A 16,949-nucleotide genomic window follows, 5' to 3' on the forward strand; every position below is an offset into this window, starting at 1 on the left:
CTCCTTTCTTTTCTGGGCTGGTTGCAGTTAGCTGTTCAGTGAGCTTTTGCTTCAGTGGCAATGGATTTGTTCAGAAACATATCTTGTGGAGTGCATGGTTTGGCTGTTACAGCCCAAAATTAACATATATGCAAATGAAATGTTTGGGGCCATTTTGATGGGCTTATAAAATTTGTTAATGGCAGGATGACAACATTCTGTCACTGTCTCCTGCCTTGGAGCTCTTAGGGTGAAGACAGCCAGATAGTCCCAAGTCTTGCGGGCCTGCCTTTGAGGAATGACTGGAAAGTACAGCTGTTTTGGGAATGCAGCTGCTGGAGTTTTGGATTGGGTTGGACTGCCTGGAGCATTTCTTGCCCATTTTAGAACAACTTGATCAGACTGTTTCCAGGCCCAATTTAAAATGCTGCTTTAAGCCCTAAATGGTCACGCCCAGGATTTTCCACAGAAGTGGGTATAGAGCTAGTATAGTATAGTGCCTAAGAGAATGAACCACGATATGCAAGGACACAAGTTCAAATCTTGCCTCTGCCACAAACTCACTAGGTGGTTTTAGACCAGCTGTTTTTTCTCAGCCCCCCAATCTACATTACAAGTAGTAATACCGGCACTTTTCTCTGATTAGATTCTGCCAAGTGCGCAAAGCCATTTTGTTTCAGCAGGCATTTGCTGTCTGATTCAGAGCTGTCTTGGCATCTGGAGGGTGTTAGTTTTTGCTGCTGGGATCTTTTGGGCCTGCAAAATGGTACAGTTTTGAACTGGACTGAAGTTCTATGAATTGGTTTCATTGTTGTTGTTGTTGTTGTTTAATTTATTTTTACAGTAGGGCTTTATGGATTGTCAGAAGCCGCTTCAAGCAGTTAGATGCCACAACATAAAACGGGAGTCCAGTAGCACTTTAAAGACAAAACATAGTCCAGCAAAAGCTTTCGTGGAATAAATTTTGTTAGGTGCCACCGGACTCCTGTTGTAATTTGCTACCAACTAAAATGACTGTCCATCTGCAGTTAGAATTGGGACAGTGTTTTCCTTAATTAATTTAATTAATAATGCTGTTCTGAAGCATAGGGATAGATAGGGCCATCTGCTGTTGGCTAGAAAGGGGACCATGTGAGAAGGGCCCGGGCAGTCTAGCAGGAGGACTTGTCTGCTGTTGATTGGGTGTGTGAAGGGCTGGTGTGTATACACTGACGCCAATTAGTAACTCGTATGCTATTCTCGAATACGCAGGAAAGTAGTCTGAGCAGAGAGTGTATGTGTGAGTGTTGTGTGCAAGTGTGATGTGAATGGACGTGTGAGAGAGCAAGATTAGGGAGAGTGAGAAAGGACTGGATTGGCTGGGCCCCCATATTCTCTTACACTGTTTCCTGTTTCACATGTTTTTGTCCCTTTCTGAGAAGTATACAAAAATTTGCTTAGAGGTGGATGACCTTTAAGTGAGTATATTCGCTTTGCAGGGGGGGAAAGCCAACCAACAGAATTTTCTTTGCTTTTGCTGTTGGGCCCCCTTGTGGTTCCTTTGATGCCCTGAGTTGAAACAGTAAATGCACTTTATGGATATGCGGGGAGAACAGTCAGATCCCAGATGACAGCGCTTTGTAAGAACATAACCTGCTTCCACCGTCATAAAAATGGTGACTCAGTTTCCCAGAAGATTTTTTGAGTTCAGAGATCTTGTGCGTACGACGTTTATTTCTGTATCTAAAGTTCCTCGCGGACAGAACAATAGATAAAATAATGGAGGACTTGGAATGAAGAGGGATTCCCTTTGGGGTCCCTCCGTCTCATATTTCCCCATTCTATTTTTGACTGTGAATTTTGCTCAACTGGTTATAGATTTGAAAACTGCATCTGGCCTATAAAGCAGCTGTTGTTTGATCCTGTGATGCAGGGAAAGCTCGCGCTTGTATTCTCAGGGGCTGTACTTCAGGCAGCGGTCTAGGACACAGAGATATATTTTACCACAAAATGGTTGGGCTGTAGCCCAGTGGGGATGCCTTGGAGCTGCAAGAACTTCACAGATGTGGCGTGGTGCTCAGGCACAAGAAGACATTAACGAGCTAAATCCAAAGAGAACTGGGATGCTGAAGGATGGACCCTCCGTTATAAAAATAGGCATCTTTTTGATTGGTTGGAATTAGTGCCTGATGTGTGTTTGAGGAACCTGATTTATTTAGAATACATCTGTGCAACTTGTGACTCATCAGACCAAATTAAGCGAGAAACAGGGTTGCCAACTCCGAGTTGGGGAATTCCTGGAGATAGGGGGGTGGAACTTGGGGAGGGACCTCAGCAAGGTACCGTGCCGTAGAGTCCGCCCTCCAAAGCAGCCATTTTCTCTAGTGGTCCTGATCTCTGTAGTCTGGGAGATCTGCACCCCTCCCCCCCACAGATTGGCACTCCTAGAGACAGGACACCCATTTGCAAGCAAAGTGTGCAGAATCAGGGAGCTGAGATTGGCTGCAGCTCCCTTTGGTGTGGCACAACTCTGTTTGCTTGCAGAGATTAAAGGGAAAATACACTTTTTGTTTCTGTTTTGAGGAACACTTTAAAAACACGTATGTAATATTTCCCCTTTTTGAACAAGTGAAATACTTTTTTGAAAGTCTCTTCATTAAATGGAGGTGGGAAGAACACTCATGTAAGCCGCTTCGGGTCCCCATGAGGGAAAAAAAGCAGCGTATAAATATCCCAGTAAATAAATGTTGAAAACAAGATAGGTTGTCCTTGCTCAACGTTCTAAGAATGATGTAGCTTGAAGACCTCTATGTAAAAGAGTCTACAGCATTAGACAACGATAACGCCTGTGCAGACATTTTTTTAGGGATATGTTTACTGTTTAAATGTGACCAATTTTGTCCACACTTAACATGGCGTACTGTCTGCCTGATGATGATGATACACCATTGAACAGATCAGTGTGTTCAGTGTTAACTTTGTATCCAAAGCAGCTGCTATTCCTTAGTGGTGAGTCTATTTGGCTTGAAGCCAGCTTCTGGGTTCAGGTAAGAAACCTGCTTCTGGCTACTAGAAACATCATGATTTCTAGTGTTCAGCATTTAATTTTTGTTTCTGCTTCTGAGATAGCAAAAACTAAGCTATATGGGCTTGAGGAGCAAAGGGTAGAATCATTTGCAGCTCTCTCTATCTAGCATTGGTTATATTTCAGAATGTCAAATAGTATAATTTTACAAGTAGGAATTTGCAAAAACTTGCAGGGAGGATCTCATTTCCCCTGCCTTCACTGACTCTTCTTTCCAGCTCCTGGAAGACCACATAGCCTCTTTTTCTTCTTCCGTCTCTGCTTCCCACCCAACAGCCAACTCCCCCTCCCCCATGACAGCCTCTACCTAGTAGGGCTGCCAGGTCCCCTGGGGGGCGGGGTTTTGCCCACTCAAAGGGCCCCCAACCAGTGTTCCCTCTTAGCTGAGTTAGTGTGAGCTAGCTCACAGTTTTTTAGCCTCCGGCTCACACATTTTTGTCTTAGCTCAGGAACGAGGGCTCCAGAGCAAACTAATTTATGCAGCAGCCAAACTACTCACTCACAACTTGAATGCCAGCAGCTCATAAAGTAGAATTTTTGCTCACAAGACCCCAAAGCTTAGAGGGACCATTGCCCCCAACCCACCGGCCGAGATCCAGCTGGTGGGGGGAACCCCCGCCCCCAAAGTGCCCAAATCTGGCCAACATGCTTAGCGCAATGATGTCACCCAGAGGTGACATCATCGCGCTGGGCACGTCGCTGGGGGACGCTCTAGCAGTCAGCCTGAAAACTTTATGGTATCATAGAGTTTTCAAGCTGAATACTAGAGCGTCCACCAGCGGCATGTCACTTCTGGGTGACGTCATCGTGGCGCATGCGAATGTCCCAGACTGGGACCAACTCCCCCCCACCGAAAAGGTTAAGGGACCTGGCAACCCTACTGCCTAGGAAAACTATGGCATAGTTGTAGGGTGACGGCTGCTGGGTTATTATTTACCATTTCTCTCCTCGGCCATTCACCAACCTATCTTTTATCTGCTTCCCACCTTCAGCTATATTTATTACTTTTTAACTTCATTTATACCACATCTTTCTCCACAGTGGGGACCAAAACAGCTTACATCTTTCTTCTCTCCTCCTTTTTATCCTTACAACAACCCTGTGAGGTAGGTTAGGCTGAAAGTATGAGACTGGCCCAACATCACCTAGTGAACTTCCATGGCAGACTGGTGGTTTGAGCCTGGGTCTCCCAAACCCTCTGAGGGTCTAACGGCTACACCACACTGGCTTTCATAGGGTGGCTGCTGTTGAACAGTAGCAAGCAGCCAGTGTCAAGTCACCTGGTAGTTGTTGCCAGGCCTAGCTCCCTCAAAGGCCAAAACAACCCTGGAAACGGCCCAGCTCCCTCCCCCTTCCTTTTACTGACAGAAACCAAGCCTTGAATGCTGTGGTTGCCTAGCAATGGCCACTGAGGGCTTCCGTTTCTTAAAGCTACAGATGCTCCTTTTATCATTTTGGGTTCGTTTTATCCCATCAGTTTAAAAAAAAAGAAAAGATTTCAGATTTTTTAATAAAACCTGGGGCGCTTTTCAGGTTTGTAGAAACACGTGTCTTTTCCGTTCGTGGCTCCAAGCACCACATTTGAATATCTTCAGATCTGGCTGACTTGGCTATTAGAATATACAAGTGGGGGCCTGCGATACTCTAGGGGAATCCCTTCCCCGTCTAACCTTTATTCCCCCCCCCCATTGGTAGTGCAGGGCCTGATGTGGCTCCCAACCTTTACCCCCAGGTCCACTGAGGCTTCCTCCCCACCCCTGATGGCTGCCAATGAATCTGGTGCAGGGCCCAGCCTCTGGTGCCGGACCTGCTGAGGCATCCTCTCTGCTGTGACAGCTGCCACCAAGTCTGGTGTGGATTCTGGCCTCTATCAGGCCTGCCGAGGCTTCCTCTCCACCCCCCCATGGCTGTCTCCACCCCCAGATTCCCCCATGGCTTCAAAATATCCCCAAATGTTTCCTCTTTAGCTTTGCCTCTGCATCCTGGCTGAAATGGCCAGAAGGGGAGAAAAAGCAACATCTTTCAACACTGATGGGCCTGGCTGGCTAGGAAAAGGCAGCCCAGATTGGCCTTTGCACAGCATAAGCGAGCCAGGGCTGTCTTTCCCCAGCTGTAAACTGCAGCAGAGAAGGACTGGGGAGAGAAAATACATCCTTCGTCCTCTATGTAACTGTGTGAGTCTCTGTTCCTTGCATTGGCTCACGCATAGATAGGATACGCAGCTACAAGCATGCACGGCTTCAAGAGGGAATTGGATAAACATATGGAGCAGAGGTCCATCAGTGGCTATTAGCCACAAGGAATAGATAGGAACTCTCAGTCTGGGGCAAGTGATGCTCTGTATTCTTGGTGCTTGGGGGGGGGGGCAACAGTGGGAGGGCTTCTAGCGTCCTGGCCCCACTGGTGGACCTCCTGATGGCACCTGGTATTTTTGGCCACTGTGTGGCAGAGTGTTGGACTGGATGGGCCACTGGCCTGATCCAGCATTGGCTTCTCTTATGTTCTTATGTGCCTGGCTCATTCTGCCTTAGCTCTCCATTGAGAATGAGTGAATGATCCAGCCGAACCTAGTGGAGCGAGGGAGCAGGCTTGGCTTTGTTCTGTGTAATGGAATGAAATTTGCCAGAGCAGTGAATCATTCAGAGATGCAGCAGGCAACCTCATTTCTGGTCCATTACTTTGGAACCTTTTGCTTAATTATCTCGTTGCTTGCTTGCCTCGCTCTTGCTGCACGCAGCAAGGGAATGACTGGTCTGAGCAAAGGAGCAAGCAACTGTTACTCCTTAAGGGTCAGCAGGGACCTCAGCTGGTGTTTATCTCTGCTTTGGATACATCAGATGATCTCCCATCCCTGACTCCCAGCCTGCCACAAAAGAGCCTTTCTTTAACACCACCCCAGCATTTTTGTCCAAGGGGGAAGAGAAGCTGCTGCCGCTGCTTATGCTGCGGAGTGCAGAAATTTGCAGACAAAGCCTCCAGTCTCTGCAAACCCCACCCACCTCTTGACTGCGCAGAGCGCTAAATTTATAATCAATCTCATTTATTGCTCAGTGCAGTGCTAGCGAGGCAGCAGCTGGTTAATTAATACGAGGGCTACCATTGTGTCTGGGTGGATGCGAAGGAGTGCCTTTGCAAAACACCAGGACTTCCTTCCCCAGTGTAAAAGAGGACCAGTAAAACTGTCCTCGGAACTCTTAACTCCCTGTACTTCTAGGAACTGGGCCCAAGGCGAGAAAAGCGGAGGGCAGAATCCTCTCCCCTCACTTGTCCTTGCCTTCCACTCCAAAACATAGATCAGCCTCTCTTGACAGAATGATTTCCAGAAGACAAATACAGGGCAAAACAGGATCTCGGCTTCAAATTCTCGTGCCTTTTACAGGAAAGGACTCTAAATAGGAACCTGGCAGGAATCTCACATTCTGCCTGCAGACCTGCACCATCTTAATGGCTTTTCACATTTTTGGTTCTGTGGAAATCATTCCAAATACTCTCATGGAAGACAAACATCGTGTTGGAAATTGCCCCAAGAGGGCTGTGTTGCCAGCCAGTAGCAAAATGATTTCAGGCTGGTGTGGAGATTGGCATGTTGGCAGAGAGGCTTAGAATGCTTCCATATGGTGCATGATTGGAACTCAGAGCTACAGTGGTCAGTCTTGGAGAGCTGCTACCAGTCAGAGCAGAGAGTTTGGGCCTAAAGGAACCAGTGTTGTAAGCAGTGCTTAAGAAGAGCTGAGTTCTGTGCAAACTGAGCAGATTTACATAATTTCTAACAAAGCTGCTATTGTATGTAATTTATCCTGGCTTGCTAGCTGTGGGCAGGGCCCCATACACAGCCACTGGAACACTTTCTCAGCCACTCCTCTGGCATTTGAACTTTAATCAGGCATTGTCAACACATGTTCCAGAATGTCTTTGCAGCACTGTGGGCTAGAAACTTAGGGGTTTTTTTTAAACTAACAACTGCATTTCTCAGAAAGTATAATCCTCTGCTCAGCTCCCACCTGCTGCACTTTTCCCTGCGGAATCTCAGCATACAGGCCGTCTTGACTATAAATAGGCAGCTTCATGGACCAGGCTTATGGAAATTTCTCTACAGTGAATCAGCGACGGGTTAAATTGTCATAACCCCACATGCTTGTCCTGAGTTATATGCTTTAGCCCGTCTTTCCCCCCCAAACTGCGAGGCACCCACTCCGATTCTTAGCCCCTCCCTTCCTCCACTTGGCAACATGAGAATAATAATCCTGGCCTACCTTACAGGATGGTTGTGTTAAAACACATGTGTTTTTAACATCCGAGGAAGTGCAATATAAATGCTAAGTATTACCATTATTTTTAGGGGCCAGTGGTGGCGGCGGCAGCGACAGCAATTATAATGACGGTAAGCTAGAAATACCTTTCCTACTTGACTTCAGACAACGCCTTTCCCTTGTCAGTAGCCAGGATGCATTGTGAGTGCCTAGCTAGGCTTGATTTCCTCTTGTGCTGGTTCTCCAGGGCCCTGGGCAACTGTGTACATCATGACCCCATGAGCAACCGTGTCCTCCTTACTAGGAGGCCTGTGGACCTTGAAGCATCTTCATCCTAGTTTTGCAAGAAATCTCCTCCACCCTATTTTCTGTATACTGTAAGGATGACGTGAAGCCATAGCTTAGATAACTCTAAGGCAGATGGGATACAGTCGTAGCAAAATGTCAGTCACTGTAAATAGGAATAGAGAAAGAAAGTCAGCAAGACCCTGTGTTAAAAATGTAATCTTCCATGATGGAGTTCAGCATCAACATGTTTTTTCCTCACTTTTCCAGGTGCCCTAGTAGAGACAGGGACGATTGCTGGCATAGTCAGCGGCCTGGCTATGGCTCTAATCGGTGCTGTGAGCAGCTACATCTCATACCAGCAAAAGAAGTTCTGTTTCAGCATACAACGTAAGTGTCTGGGATGCCTCCTACTCCCAGGGATCATGCATAGGCTTGACTGCTAGCAGGTGCCAATCCTCAGGTGGGTACCAGTGATGTGCCTCCTGAGGAACAGCCCTTCTGTCCACCCTTGTGGCCTTGCTCACGGGCGGGCATACACGGTTCTCCCTCACTGTGTCCTCACAACCCTGTGAGGGAGGTTAGGCTGAAAGAATGTCACTGACCCAAGGTCATGGCATCTGATGGAGGAACGTCATCCTAGGCGTGGGACGTGAATCGACTGCGTTCTCTGGGCCAGTGGTTCCCCCATCAGCCTCATGTGCCAGAACTTGTATAGTGAGAAAGGGAGCACCAGAGGGCAAGGACGATGCTGTGTTTTAATCTAGTTCCAATTTATTTCAACTGTCAGGACTGTGCAGAAGGGAAGGGGTAGCACTGGAAAAACAGTAGGCGATGGGGTGAGAGGTATGGTCCTCCGGCACACAGTTTGTCTGTGGTTGGGACTGGGATGAACAGAGACAAGTAACAGCTGGAATACAGAAGGGCTTGGCATCTCACATTCTCTCTTGCAAGAGGAAGTAGGGGTGCTGCAATGTTAAGTAGCAGCATCTGCTTTCCAAAGGGCTGGAAAGGACCATTCCAGCCATGAGTTCCTGTAATTACTGTCGGAACTGGTAATGACTGCCGGCACATGGAAGCTTCTTTACCTGTGTTTCCTTATTAACACAAGGGACAGGGGTCATTTTCACAAGGACTGCTTAAATCACGACTGGGTTTTTTTTTTTGCATTGTAATGTCTGCTCAATTCAAAATTGTGTCTCTTCTGCTTTCCATCCCACCAGTGGTACATCGCAGGCTAAGAAGTCCTAACAGTTACTTGGGAAAAATGGCTTTCGATTTGGCCCGCAGAACAACTTGTGAATGTGGCCCGTGAGCCATCTATAAGGGCCCAGAAGCGGCTCAGGAAATCCCACCTTTCTGTCCGCTGCAAAAGCAGGGGAGGGGACTCATGAAGGCTCTGGGATACACTCAGCTCTCTGGAGTATGGGTGGTGTGACGTCTCCGTGGCTTTATATTAATAGTGAGAATCGCTCATCTGAAAAACAAATCCGAATCCTTTGGGCACCTCCCCTCACTGCCCCCAAGGAAAGACACTCTGCTCTTCCTGTTCTTCTGCGACCAAATTGCTATTTTCACAAGAGAGTCTAAACCAAACAGGTGTGAATGTGAGTAAATCAGACCAGCAGGAGAAAGAAAAAAATCAAGCGGAATGTAATAAATTAAAACACCGCCACCCCCTCCGTGTTGTTTTCCTGCCCCAGAAGTGATATTTTAGTGAGAATAAACATTTCCTTCCCCCCCCCTAAAAAAAAGAATCTAGAAAAAAGCTTTGATAAATTCAACACCAAGAGAAGCAGAACCCTAGAAAGACGGCGGGAAATTAAAGTTAATTATAAAGGAGGATTAATTTAAGCCATCAGACATGGCATGCTGGGATAATGTCAAGCCTTAGATGTATTGCAATGCACGGCGGAGGCTGGCGAGGCGTCAGCCGCTGCTGAAGTGACTTTTTATTGAAGCACATAAAACTGCATTTGGCGTTATCCTGGCAAAACACATGGCCGCGCGGAGGAGGCTCTGCTGTGCATGAGCCACAGGGCTGGAGCTCAGAGCGAGCGAGCGAGAAGCACTCCACTGTGGCTTGTGCCTGACTGGTGAGGTACCTTGCGCTGCCTTTTTGCGGCCCTAAGAGCTCACACGAGTGGTGATGGAACGCACGATTAGGCAATGTGGAACGAGGTGATCCGCCCGATGCCGTAGCCTCGGGGTGGTTCTTTCAAGAGGATGGCACAGGCAGGGCCGGCCCGAGGAGATGGAGTGGCGCTCTATTGAGAAGCAATTAATGGGCACCGATTCCGCCTCCGAACTGACTATGTCCTGGCATCCTCAGTGACATTGCAGGGGATGTTGGCGCTTACTTACAGTTTGCACAAGGACAGCCTCAGACAGACCAGCATAAGATGATTACTTCTAGTGCTTCACTTGTGTCTAATCACACTACTAGCCGAGGAAAGAGAGAGAGAGGGAGAGAGAGAGATTCTATCTGGAATGGGCATATCAGGTTGGCTTGAAGCTTGTTGCTTCTTCATGAGTGGGCAGGGGGTGGGGCCCTGGGCCAAAGCCAAGGATGGGGGGGGGAATCATCAGCAGGCAGTCACTATGCTGCCCCCTCCATGGCTGCTCCCTGCAGCTTTTCCGGAGTTGAGGGACAGAGGCTCCGACTGCCTGTTCCTTGCTTATGCCAGGCATGCTGGTTCTTGAGTCAGGCAGCAGCGGCCTAGGTGGCAATCGCCGCAGAAGTCCCCCCCCCCGCCAGCCTCCCTTTCCCCAAACGCTGGTGGTGTGGCAGTGGGCTTATGCCCTAAGCCTTCGCTTGTGGGGCAGCGGCTCCCAGGCCAGCCTGGAGCAGCCGAGCTTCCCCTCCTGCCTGAGCCCGCCTCCTTGTTGCTGCTCTGTTGCCCTCCAGGAGAACTTGATCCGAGGACAAGCCCGGAAAGGGCAAGGGAGGCACGGGCAGAGGCTGCCCCAGACTCTCCTTCCCCCTCACCTGCACAGCCCTTGAAGAGCTGCTGGGGTGGTGCAGCAGAGACGACAGAGCCTGCGGGGAGCAGTGGCAGGGGAGCTGGTGGTCAGGGGGGCAGCGCAGGTTGCCTCACACCTAAGACTGCCCCTGCCAGTTCGTTTCCCCCAAAGCAAACTGCCATTCCTGGCTTTCCTCTAGCCTATTTGGGCAGGAGATGCTTCAGGAGAACCCCGGAGGCACCCCTGCTGTGTCTGCAGGGAGCACGCATTGGGAACCAGGCTGCTTCCATCGTAGGCTGCTTGGCTTGCAACCTCTCGCAATTTTGTGATTAGCCCCAGTACCCCATGGCAGCCATTTTTTGGTGGCCACTCCCTATCCTCCAACCCCCCAAAGTGCCCACAGGCTGAATAAGATTGAGGACCTGCTAAGAGAGCGTTCAGAGTACAAAATGGATGAAACAAAAAACTAGCAACTAAGAAATCTGTGAGGGTTTTTTTCCGTTCATTCTGAAATGTAGATTGCAGCCAGATACCAAAATAAGAGCAGCTGTTCTGTTGTGGACCACAGGCCCATCTTGTCCAATGCCGTGTTTCTCACTAATAACTCACTGTGATTCCTGCCGCTAACATTGAAAACACATCTGGAATCCCTTGTCAAAGGAGGTGTTTTTCTTTCTTTTTTCCTCTTCCAGACAATTTCTAAATTGCACAATTGTGAAGCAGATTTCCATGTTTTGGGCCTAAATCCATGTAGATATGATGCTGAAAGTCTGATAGTTATGGAGTGAAATTCCCAGGTGGGCTCCCAATGAAATTTAACAAGACTCAATAGGAGTCAAAATGATGGGCCGCCTACATAATGTACGTTTTCAAACATTTGCACGAATGCTCAGCTGGACTGAAAAATTCTCAGTCCATTATGTAATCTAGAAGTTAAAACTTTAGGGTAAGTTCAAAAGTCCAGACTGTAATAAAAAGCCCTTTTAATACTGCTTTAGAACTTTTTCAGAAATATAAGTTTCATGGTACATAACCTGATAAATAAGCACAAGCCATCCAAATGCAAAATGTATCCCTTTCCTTTCATTGGAAGTATCTTTTGGGGCTTCGAAGTTCTATGAAATGTCCTGGATTTAACAGATTAGTCCTAAACAGTGTTACACCCTTTAAAATCCACTGACCTCAACAGGCCTGGTAGAGTGTAACTCTGTTTAGGATTGCCGTTTAGGTACTAATTCCTTTTCCTATCCAGTCAGTTTGAGAGCAATCACATGCATTTCCCTGGGGATGTAAGAAAGGGCCAGAAGAACTAAGCACTGATGCAACCCTTCTTGCCCTCCCTCTCATGATCTGCCTAAGTTCACAGAATCAGCATTGCTGTCAGATGGCCATCTAGCCTCTAGCAGCTAGTCTATAATAATAGACATCATAATATGAGTGCCATACCCAATCAACCTGAGGCTGCAGTTCTGTGCACACTTGCTTGAAGTAAACCTCACTGACTGCACACCCAGGTTAACGTACCTAGGCTTAGATTATAAGTGACCATATCAGTAGACAGATAAAATTGTAGTGTTCCATGTAATACCCTTGGAACAGAAATGAGCTGCACACTATCCACACTGGGTAGCATTAAATTCTATTCCATGAAACCAGAAAAGACTATACTTTAAACCCCCTCAGAAAAAAGCTAGAACTTTTGTTTGCACCTCTTTAAATCTGTATTAGGTACCCAGCCCATCATTTTGGCTCTAGTGGACTTGTGTTTGGAGCTTACCTGGGGAGCCGAGCCTAGAACTATCAGACTTTCAAACATCTAAATGGATTTGAGCTAAATGCCAAAGGGCTACTTGACTATTCTGCACTTTAGAAATCTGTTTAAAAAGGATCTTGAGCACTGGAGAAAAGTAGTATAGAGATATATGAAATAAATAGTATCAGGATAATTGTGTGTTGCATATTACAAGTTTCTGCTTTTTTCCACTTATTGGTCTTGCTCAGGTGGTTTACCTATGAGCGCTATGCATGTTTTTGTTTTTTAGAACAGTGGCAGTGTTTTGCGATTGATTTTTACCTTTCTTGCCTATTGATAGTTCCTCTGAAGAAAAGATTTGTGGGAACAGATTTGACAGCTTGTTTGCAATTTTCTCATCTCCTGTTGTTTTTGGCCCAGTATCCTCCAGTAATTGTCTGAAAACAGGTATAGCGTCTCTTTCCATGTAGGGTCTATTGGTTAGATTCAGGTGGGTAGCCGTGTTTGAGTCTAAGGGCCCCTTTAAGTTTGAGTCTAGACGCACCTTTAAGATCAACAAAGTTAATTCTGTGTGGTGTACTTGATGGAGTGCTAGGTTTTGAGTGGGAGAACCCAGGTTCAAATCCTTGTTCGCTCATGAAAATCACTGGGTGAATGTAGACTCAGCATAAATTTCACAGGAGGAAAGTGGGTGAGCTACCTACCCTACAAGAAGCCACAGAGTTGCTTTTTCAGTGCCAGTCGGTTGCACTTAAGTGTTGCTGCCGGAAGCTGCCATGTCTGGAATGGCATCTAAGGGCTTCTCAATGTTTCACCCATATTATAGCACGTCACCATCAGTAGATACATATACTATAAGGACCGCTCTTGTGTTACCGTGGCAAACAACGCTTTCTTTCCAGAAAAGGCAGCAAGCAAATAGTCTAGATGTGTGATAATCTGGCCCTGTTTTATTCAGTTAGGTCATTCCATGGTTGCTGTTAGCAATGAACACAGTTTGTTCTGGTCATTTCAGTTTAAGAGTCATTGCAATGTAAAATCAAGAAATCTACAGGTCTGCCTTCAGGACTGTTTCTACAGGATGCGTCGTGGTTCAGGCTTGGCTGGTGTTACACGGGGCCTTTGGATACTAGGTCCCAAACACCTTTGAAAGTGTTGATCTTTTGGGGATCACTGCTTTCCATTCTTTGCCATTTTCAGAGGGTCTGAATGCAGAGTACGTGAAAGGAGAAAACATGGAAGCGGTGGTGACTGAAGAGCCGCAAGGTGAGATACCTTTTTAGTCTTTTGTTTCTAAACGGGTAAACTCTTCCACCCTGGAGAAGTCCCCCGTAAAACAAGTTGGTAGCAAAGTGAAGGCTGGTTCACACACGGCTCCAGCCTGTAGGCTATACCTCTGGCATTCAGAATACTCAAGTTGTATTATACTTGTCAAGACAACATCCCAAATTCCCAACCATACGTCAAGCCTAAATGTGGGTGCTGTCCCTATCCTAAAAATATTCAAGGGGGAAAGTGGGAGAAATCCAAACTGTTCAGGACAAAAGCATGCAGCTGTAGATCTCTGGGAATGCACAGGGGACCTGGCCCAGCTGGGAGATGCTGCCTGTATGAATTGACACCTCCATCCCAGTCCCTGGGATTTGTGTCAACACAAGTGTTGCCACAACTGTCCCTCACAGCTCACACGGTTGGCACCTCCACATGACTCCATATAGGTTATGACCCCCAGGTGGGTCCCTGGAGGCCACTGAACGAGGGAACACTGGCTGTATGAACAGGTGTTCAGGTGTGAGCTGTAAAGGGAGGTATCTTTCCTTGGTGTCATACTTTAGGATACTGAGACAAGCAGAAATGGGATCTTACCGTCTTGGGCAACGTTTGCATTTTTAATACACTGTTGTGGACTCATGACTTACCTTCTCCTTTTTACCTAGTTAAATATTCTGTCCTAGAGCCACAGTCAGCAGAACCACCTCCGCCGCAAGAGAACGCAAAGGTCTAAACGGTCAGGCTCGGACGGGAAAGAATTGGTCAACAGCAACCACATACACGCTTCAAACATGCTTGTAATTTAGCTTTTTACAAACATTTAATTTGGATCCAAAGCTATTTAATGTGTGTTCTGACTAGAACAGGCTTCTTATTGTGGTAGACTGTAGGCAGGTTGAAATATTTGTTTCTTTTTTTTCCACCGTTTGTTTTTTGTGAAGAGTTGTAGGTTTACATTGACTTGGTCATGTAGGAGTTTTGTCAGGTTGAATTCAAACCACAAAGGTGCTTCAAAGTGATGTTTCATATTAGATGTAGGGATTTTCATTAATGAGGGAGAAAAAGCAGCTGGGGATAGTGACTACAGATGTGAGAACAATGAAGTGCCTGTAAATTAACAATCCAAAGCAAACCATGTAAAAAAAAAAACACCTTTGTAGAAATGTCTTTCAGCTACATTGGCTGGCGGCTATGAGCACGTGGCTTCCACTGACTCTAGCGGAAGTACATGGGCATTGGAGGGTGGAGCTTAGCCTTCTGGGTAGTTACACCTCAAGATATATAAGTGCCTGTGGGGTTGGTCTTCATTTGAAAACTCAGCCTGTTGGCAGAAGACAGCAAGTAAACAGCACCCCCATCCAATTGGGGTTCGGTGTCGCTGTTAGGGACGGGCACAACCTGCATTTTTGCAGTTTGGTTCACAAACTGACCCGATTCGTATGCCGTTTAAACTATAAACCCCTGCTTTCTGCTCCTTGCAGCTTTATACAGGGAACAGAAAGCAGGGGTTTAAATGGCTCCCAGCCATTCAAACCAAACAGCTGAGTGGCAGGAGCTTCCCACAACTCAGGATTCTTGTGAAGAGCAGGAAAGTATGGGTTTAAACCCCTGCTTTCTGCCCTTCACGAACTGCCACAGACTGAATCAAAATTCATGGAAGGTCATGGCAGTTCTTCAGTTCATGAATGGCAAACCAGCCAAAAATTCATGATGAATTTTAGTTCGTCAGCTGGTTTGTGCCCATCTCTAATTGCTGTATCAATAACCCTGATCCTTTTGCTACCAGAACCCTGTGCAAGTAGTTGTTATACATGCAGTGTTTCATGTTAACAATCAAAGGATGATTCAGAGGTTAAACTCCAGCTTGCACGTAACCTTAGGGCAAAGAAATCGTTTCCTGTTTTGCACACTTTCCAAAGTACAAATCTTATAGGCATGGGTGCCAGATTGTGTTTTCGCTTTCTCCAACTTCAAGGCTTGTTAAAGTGCTTGAATTGCAGTGAGTGCAAGAACTGTTGCAACCAGGTTCCAGCTGCAGCAGTTTTGCATGGTCTGCAGGCATGCATTCACAGGATCCATTGCAGTGTGGCAGAGGACGTTGGGTACCACCGTTAGCTTGCATGCTCTTCCTCACTTCACCACTATATTTGATTAAATACAACGTGGACTTCAGAATCTAAATACCTGTTTCTGGCTGAGGACATTTTAGGCTAGGGGAATTAAACCACAAAATATAATGCTCTATTGTGTATTCTAGATTAAAAGTTCAGTAGTTTCTGTTTCAATAAGATAAAAAGGATTTCAAAGCACATGCACAATATTTTTCATAGAATTCCTGGTCCATAGTTTACTGCATATCCCATGGATGTCCACTTCTAGGCCTAGTCCAGTCTAACAGTGATAAAATAGTGCAATAAAATAGTTCTTGGACTATGTACTCCCATCAGCCTGCAGAATGTATTGCTAGGTATGTGCCACCTTGCTAAATGTTTAACTCTCCCCTGCTATGAAAAACTCCTTGCACATAGGGATCAATCTAATAAATTTTCTCTATCTCGTCTTCCAAGGAGTTTGGGCACTGGACAGGATTCTCCCTTCCCCATTTTATCTTCACAACAACCCAGTGAGGTATGTTAGTGACACAAGCTTTGTGGCAGTATGGCAATCTTATCCCAGGTCCCTGTGAGTCTAGTACAGCACTGACCACTGCACCTCACTGGCTAGACACTAGGGAGGCAGGGCAGAGGGAAGAATCGAGAAGTAAAATAGTCCACGGCCAGTTTTATCACGACAGTCTGTTTGTCTATATGTGGCCTCAGTAATGAACTCAGCCAATGAGCCATTTGAGTCTCTTTAAAAGATGCAGACGTCCACTCCTGGCTCTCTAGACACAAAACAGCACAGTGCAAGAGGGCATTGTGCCTAACCTGAGAATAATGATGTAGCTAAGACTTAGAAAGGACATGACTTAATTCTTGTTCAGTGAGACCCTTTGTGTGATTTCGTCCTTCAGCAGAACTTTGAGGAAGAGTAGCCAATCTCAGTCCTGGCAGAGGGGAAAGTGTGTCCCCCCTTCTCCATCGCCCTGAAGAAATCCTAGTGTTTCTGTTTTATTATTAGAAGCATCCCAGTACTGAGCCGCGTGAAGGCTAGCACTCTCTTTATTCCCAGGGCTGCTACCTGAACCTTCTCAGAGTGATACTGTGAGTGAACCCGGAGCCTTCTCACTGGAAAGCATGCATTCTACCACTGAACGGTGGAGTAACCGAGACAGGAATCTGGCCCAAGTCAAACATTTTTACCTGAAGTTCGTAGGAACCCCTCTTTTCCACTAATGTAGCAAGGTATGCATTTTTGTATCCTAGAATGATGAATGAATTGT

General features: G+C 46.6%; 1 protein-coding gene across 3 annotated transcripts in view; it reads left to right on the forward strand.

Annotated features, from left to right (window-relative positions):
* The window catches only part of CD99L2 (CD99 molecule like 2), an 89,027-nt gene extending 72,084 nt beyond the window's left edge, over nt 1-16,943 (forward strand). For 2 of the 3 annotated variants that reach the window (XM_015413149.1, XM_015413163.1), the window contains 4 exons: nt 7,383-7,424; nt 7,849-7,968; nt 13,496-13,561; nt 14,233-16,943. In XM_015413149.1, the coding sequence (XP_015268635.1) occupies nt 7,383-7,424; nt 7,849-7,968; nt 13,496-13,561; nt 14,233-14,300 (296 nt within the window). In that variant the 3' untranslated portion in view covers nt 14,301-16,943. The remainder of the gene's footprint in view (nt 1-7,382; nt 7,425-7,848; nt 7,969-13,495; nt 13,562-14,232) is intronic. The other variant, XM_015413157.1, reaches the window with a different exon arrangement.
* The last annotated feature ends 6 nt before the right edge of the window (nt 16,944-16,949 follow it).

The sequence above is a fragment of the Gekko japonicus genome, unplaced genomic scaffold, assembly GCF_001447785.1.
Source record: "Gekko japonicus isolate JY-2015 unplaced genomic scaffold, Gekko_japonicus_V1.1 scaffold905, whole genome shotgun sequence".
NCBI lineage: Eukaryota > Metazoa > Chordata > Lepidosauria > Squamata > Gekkonidae > Gekko > Gekko japonicus.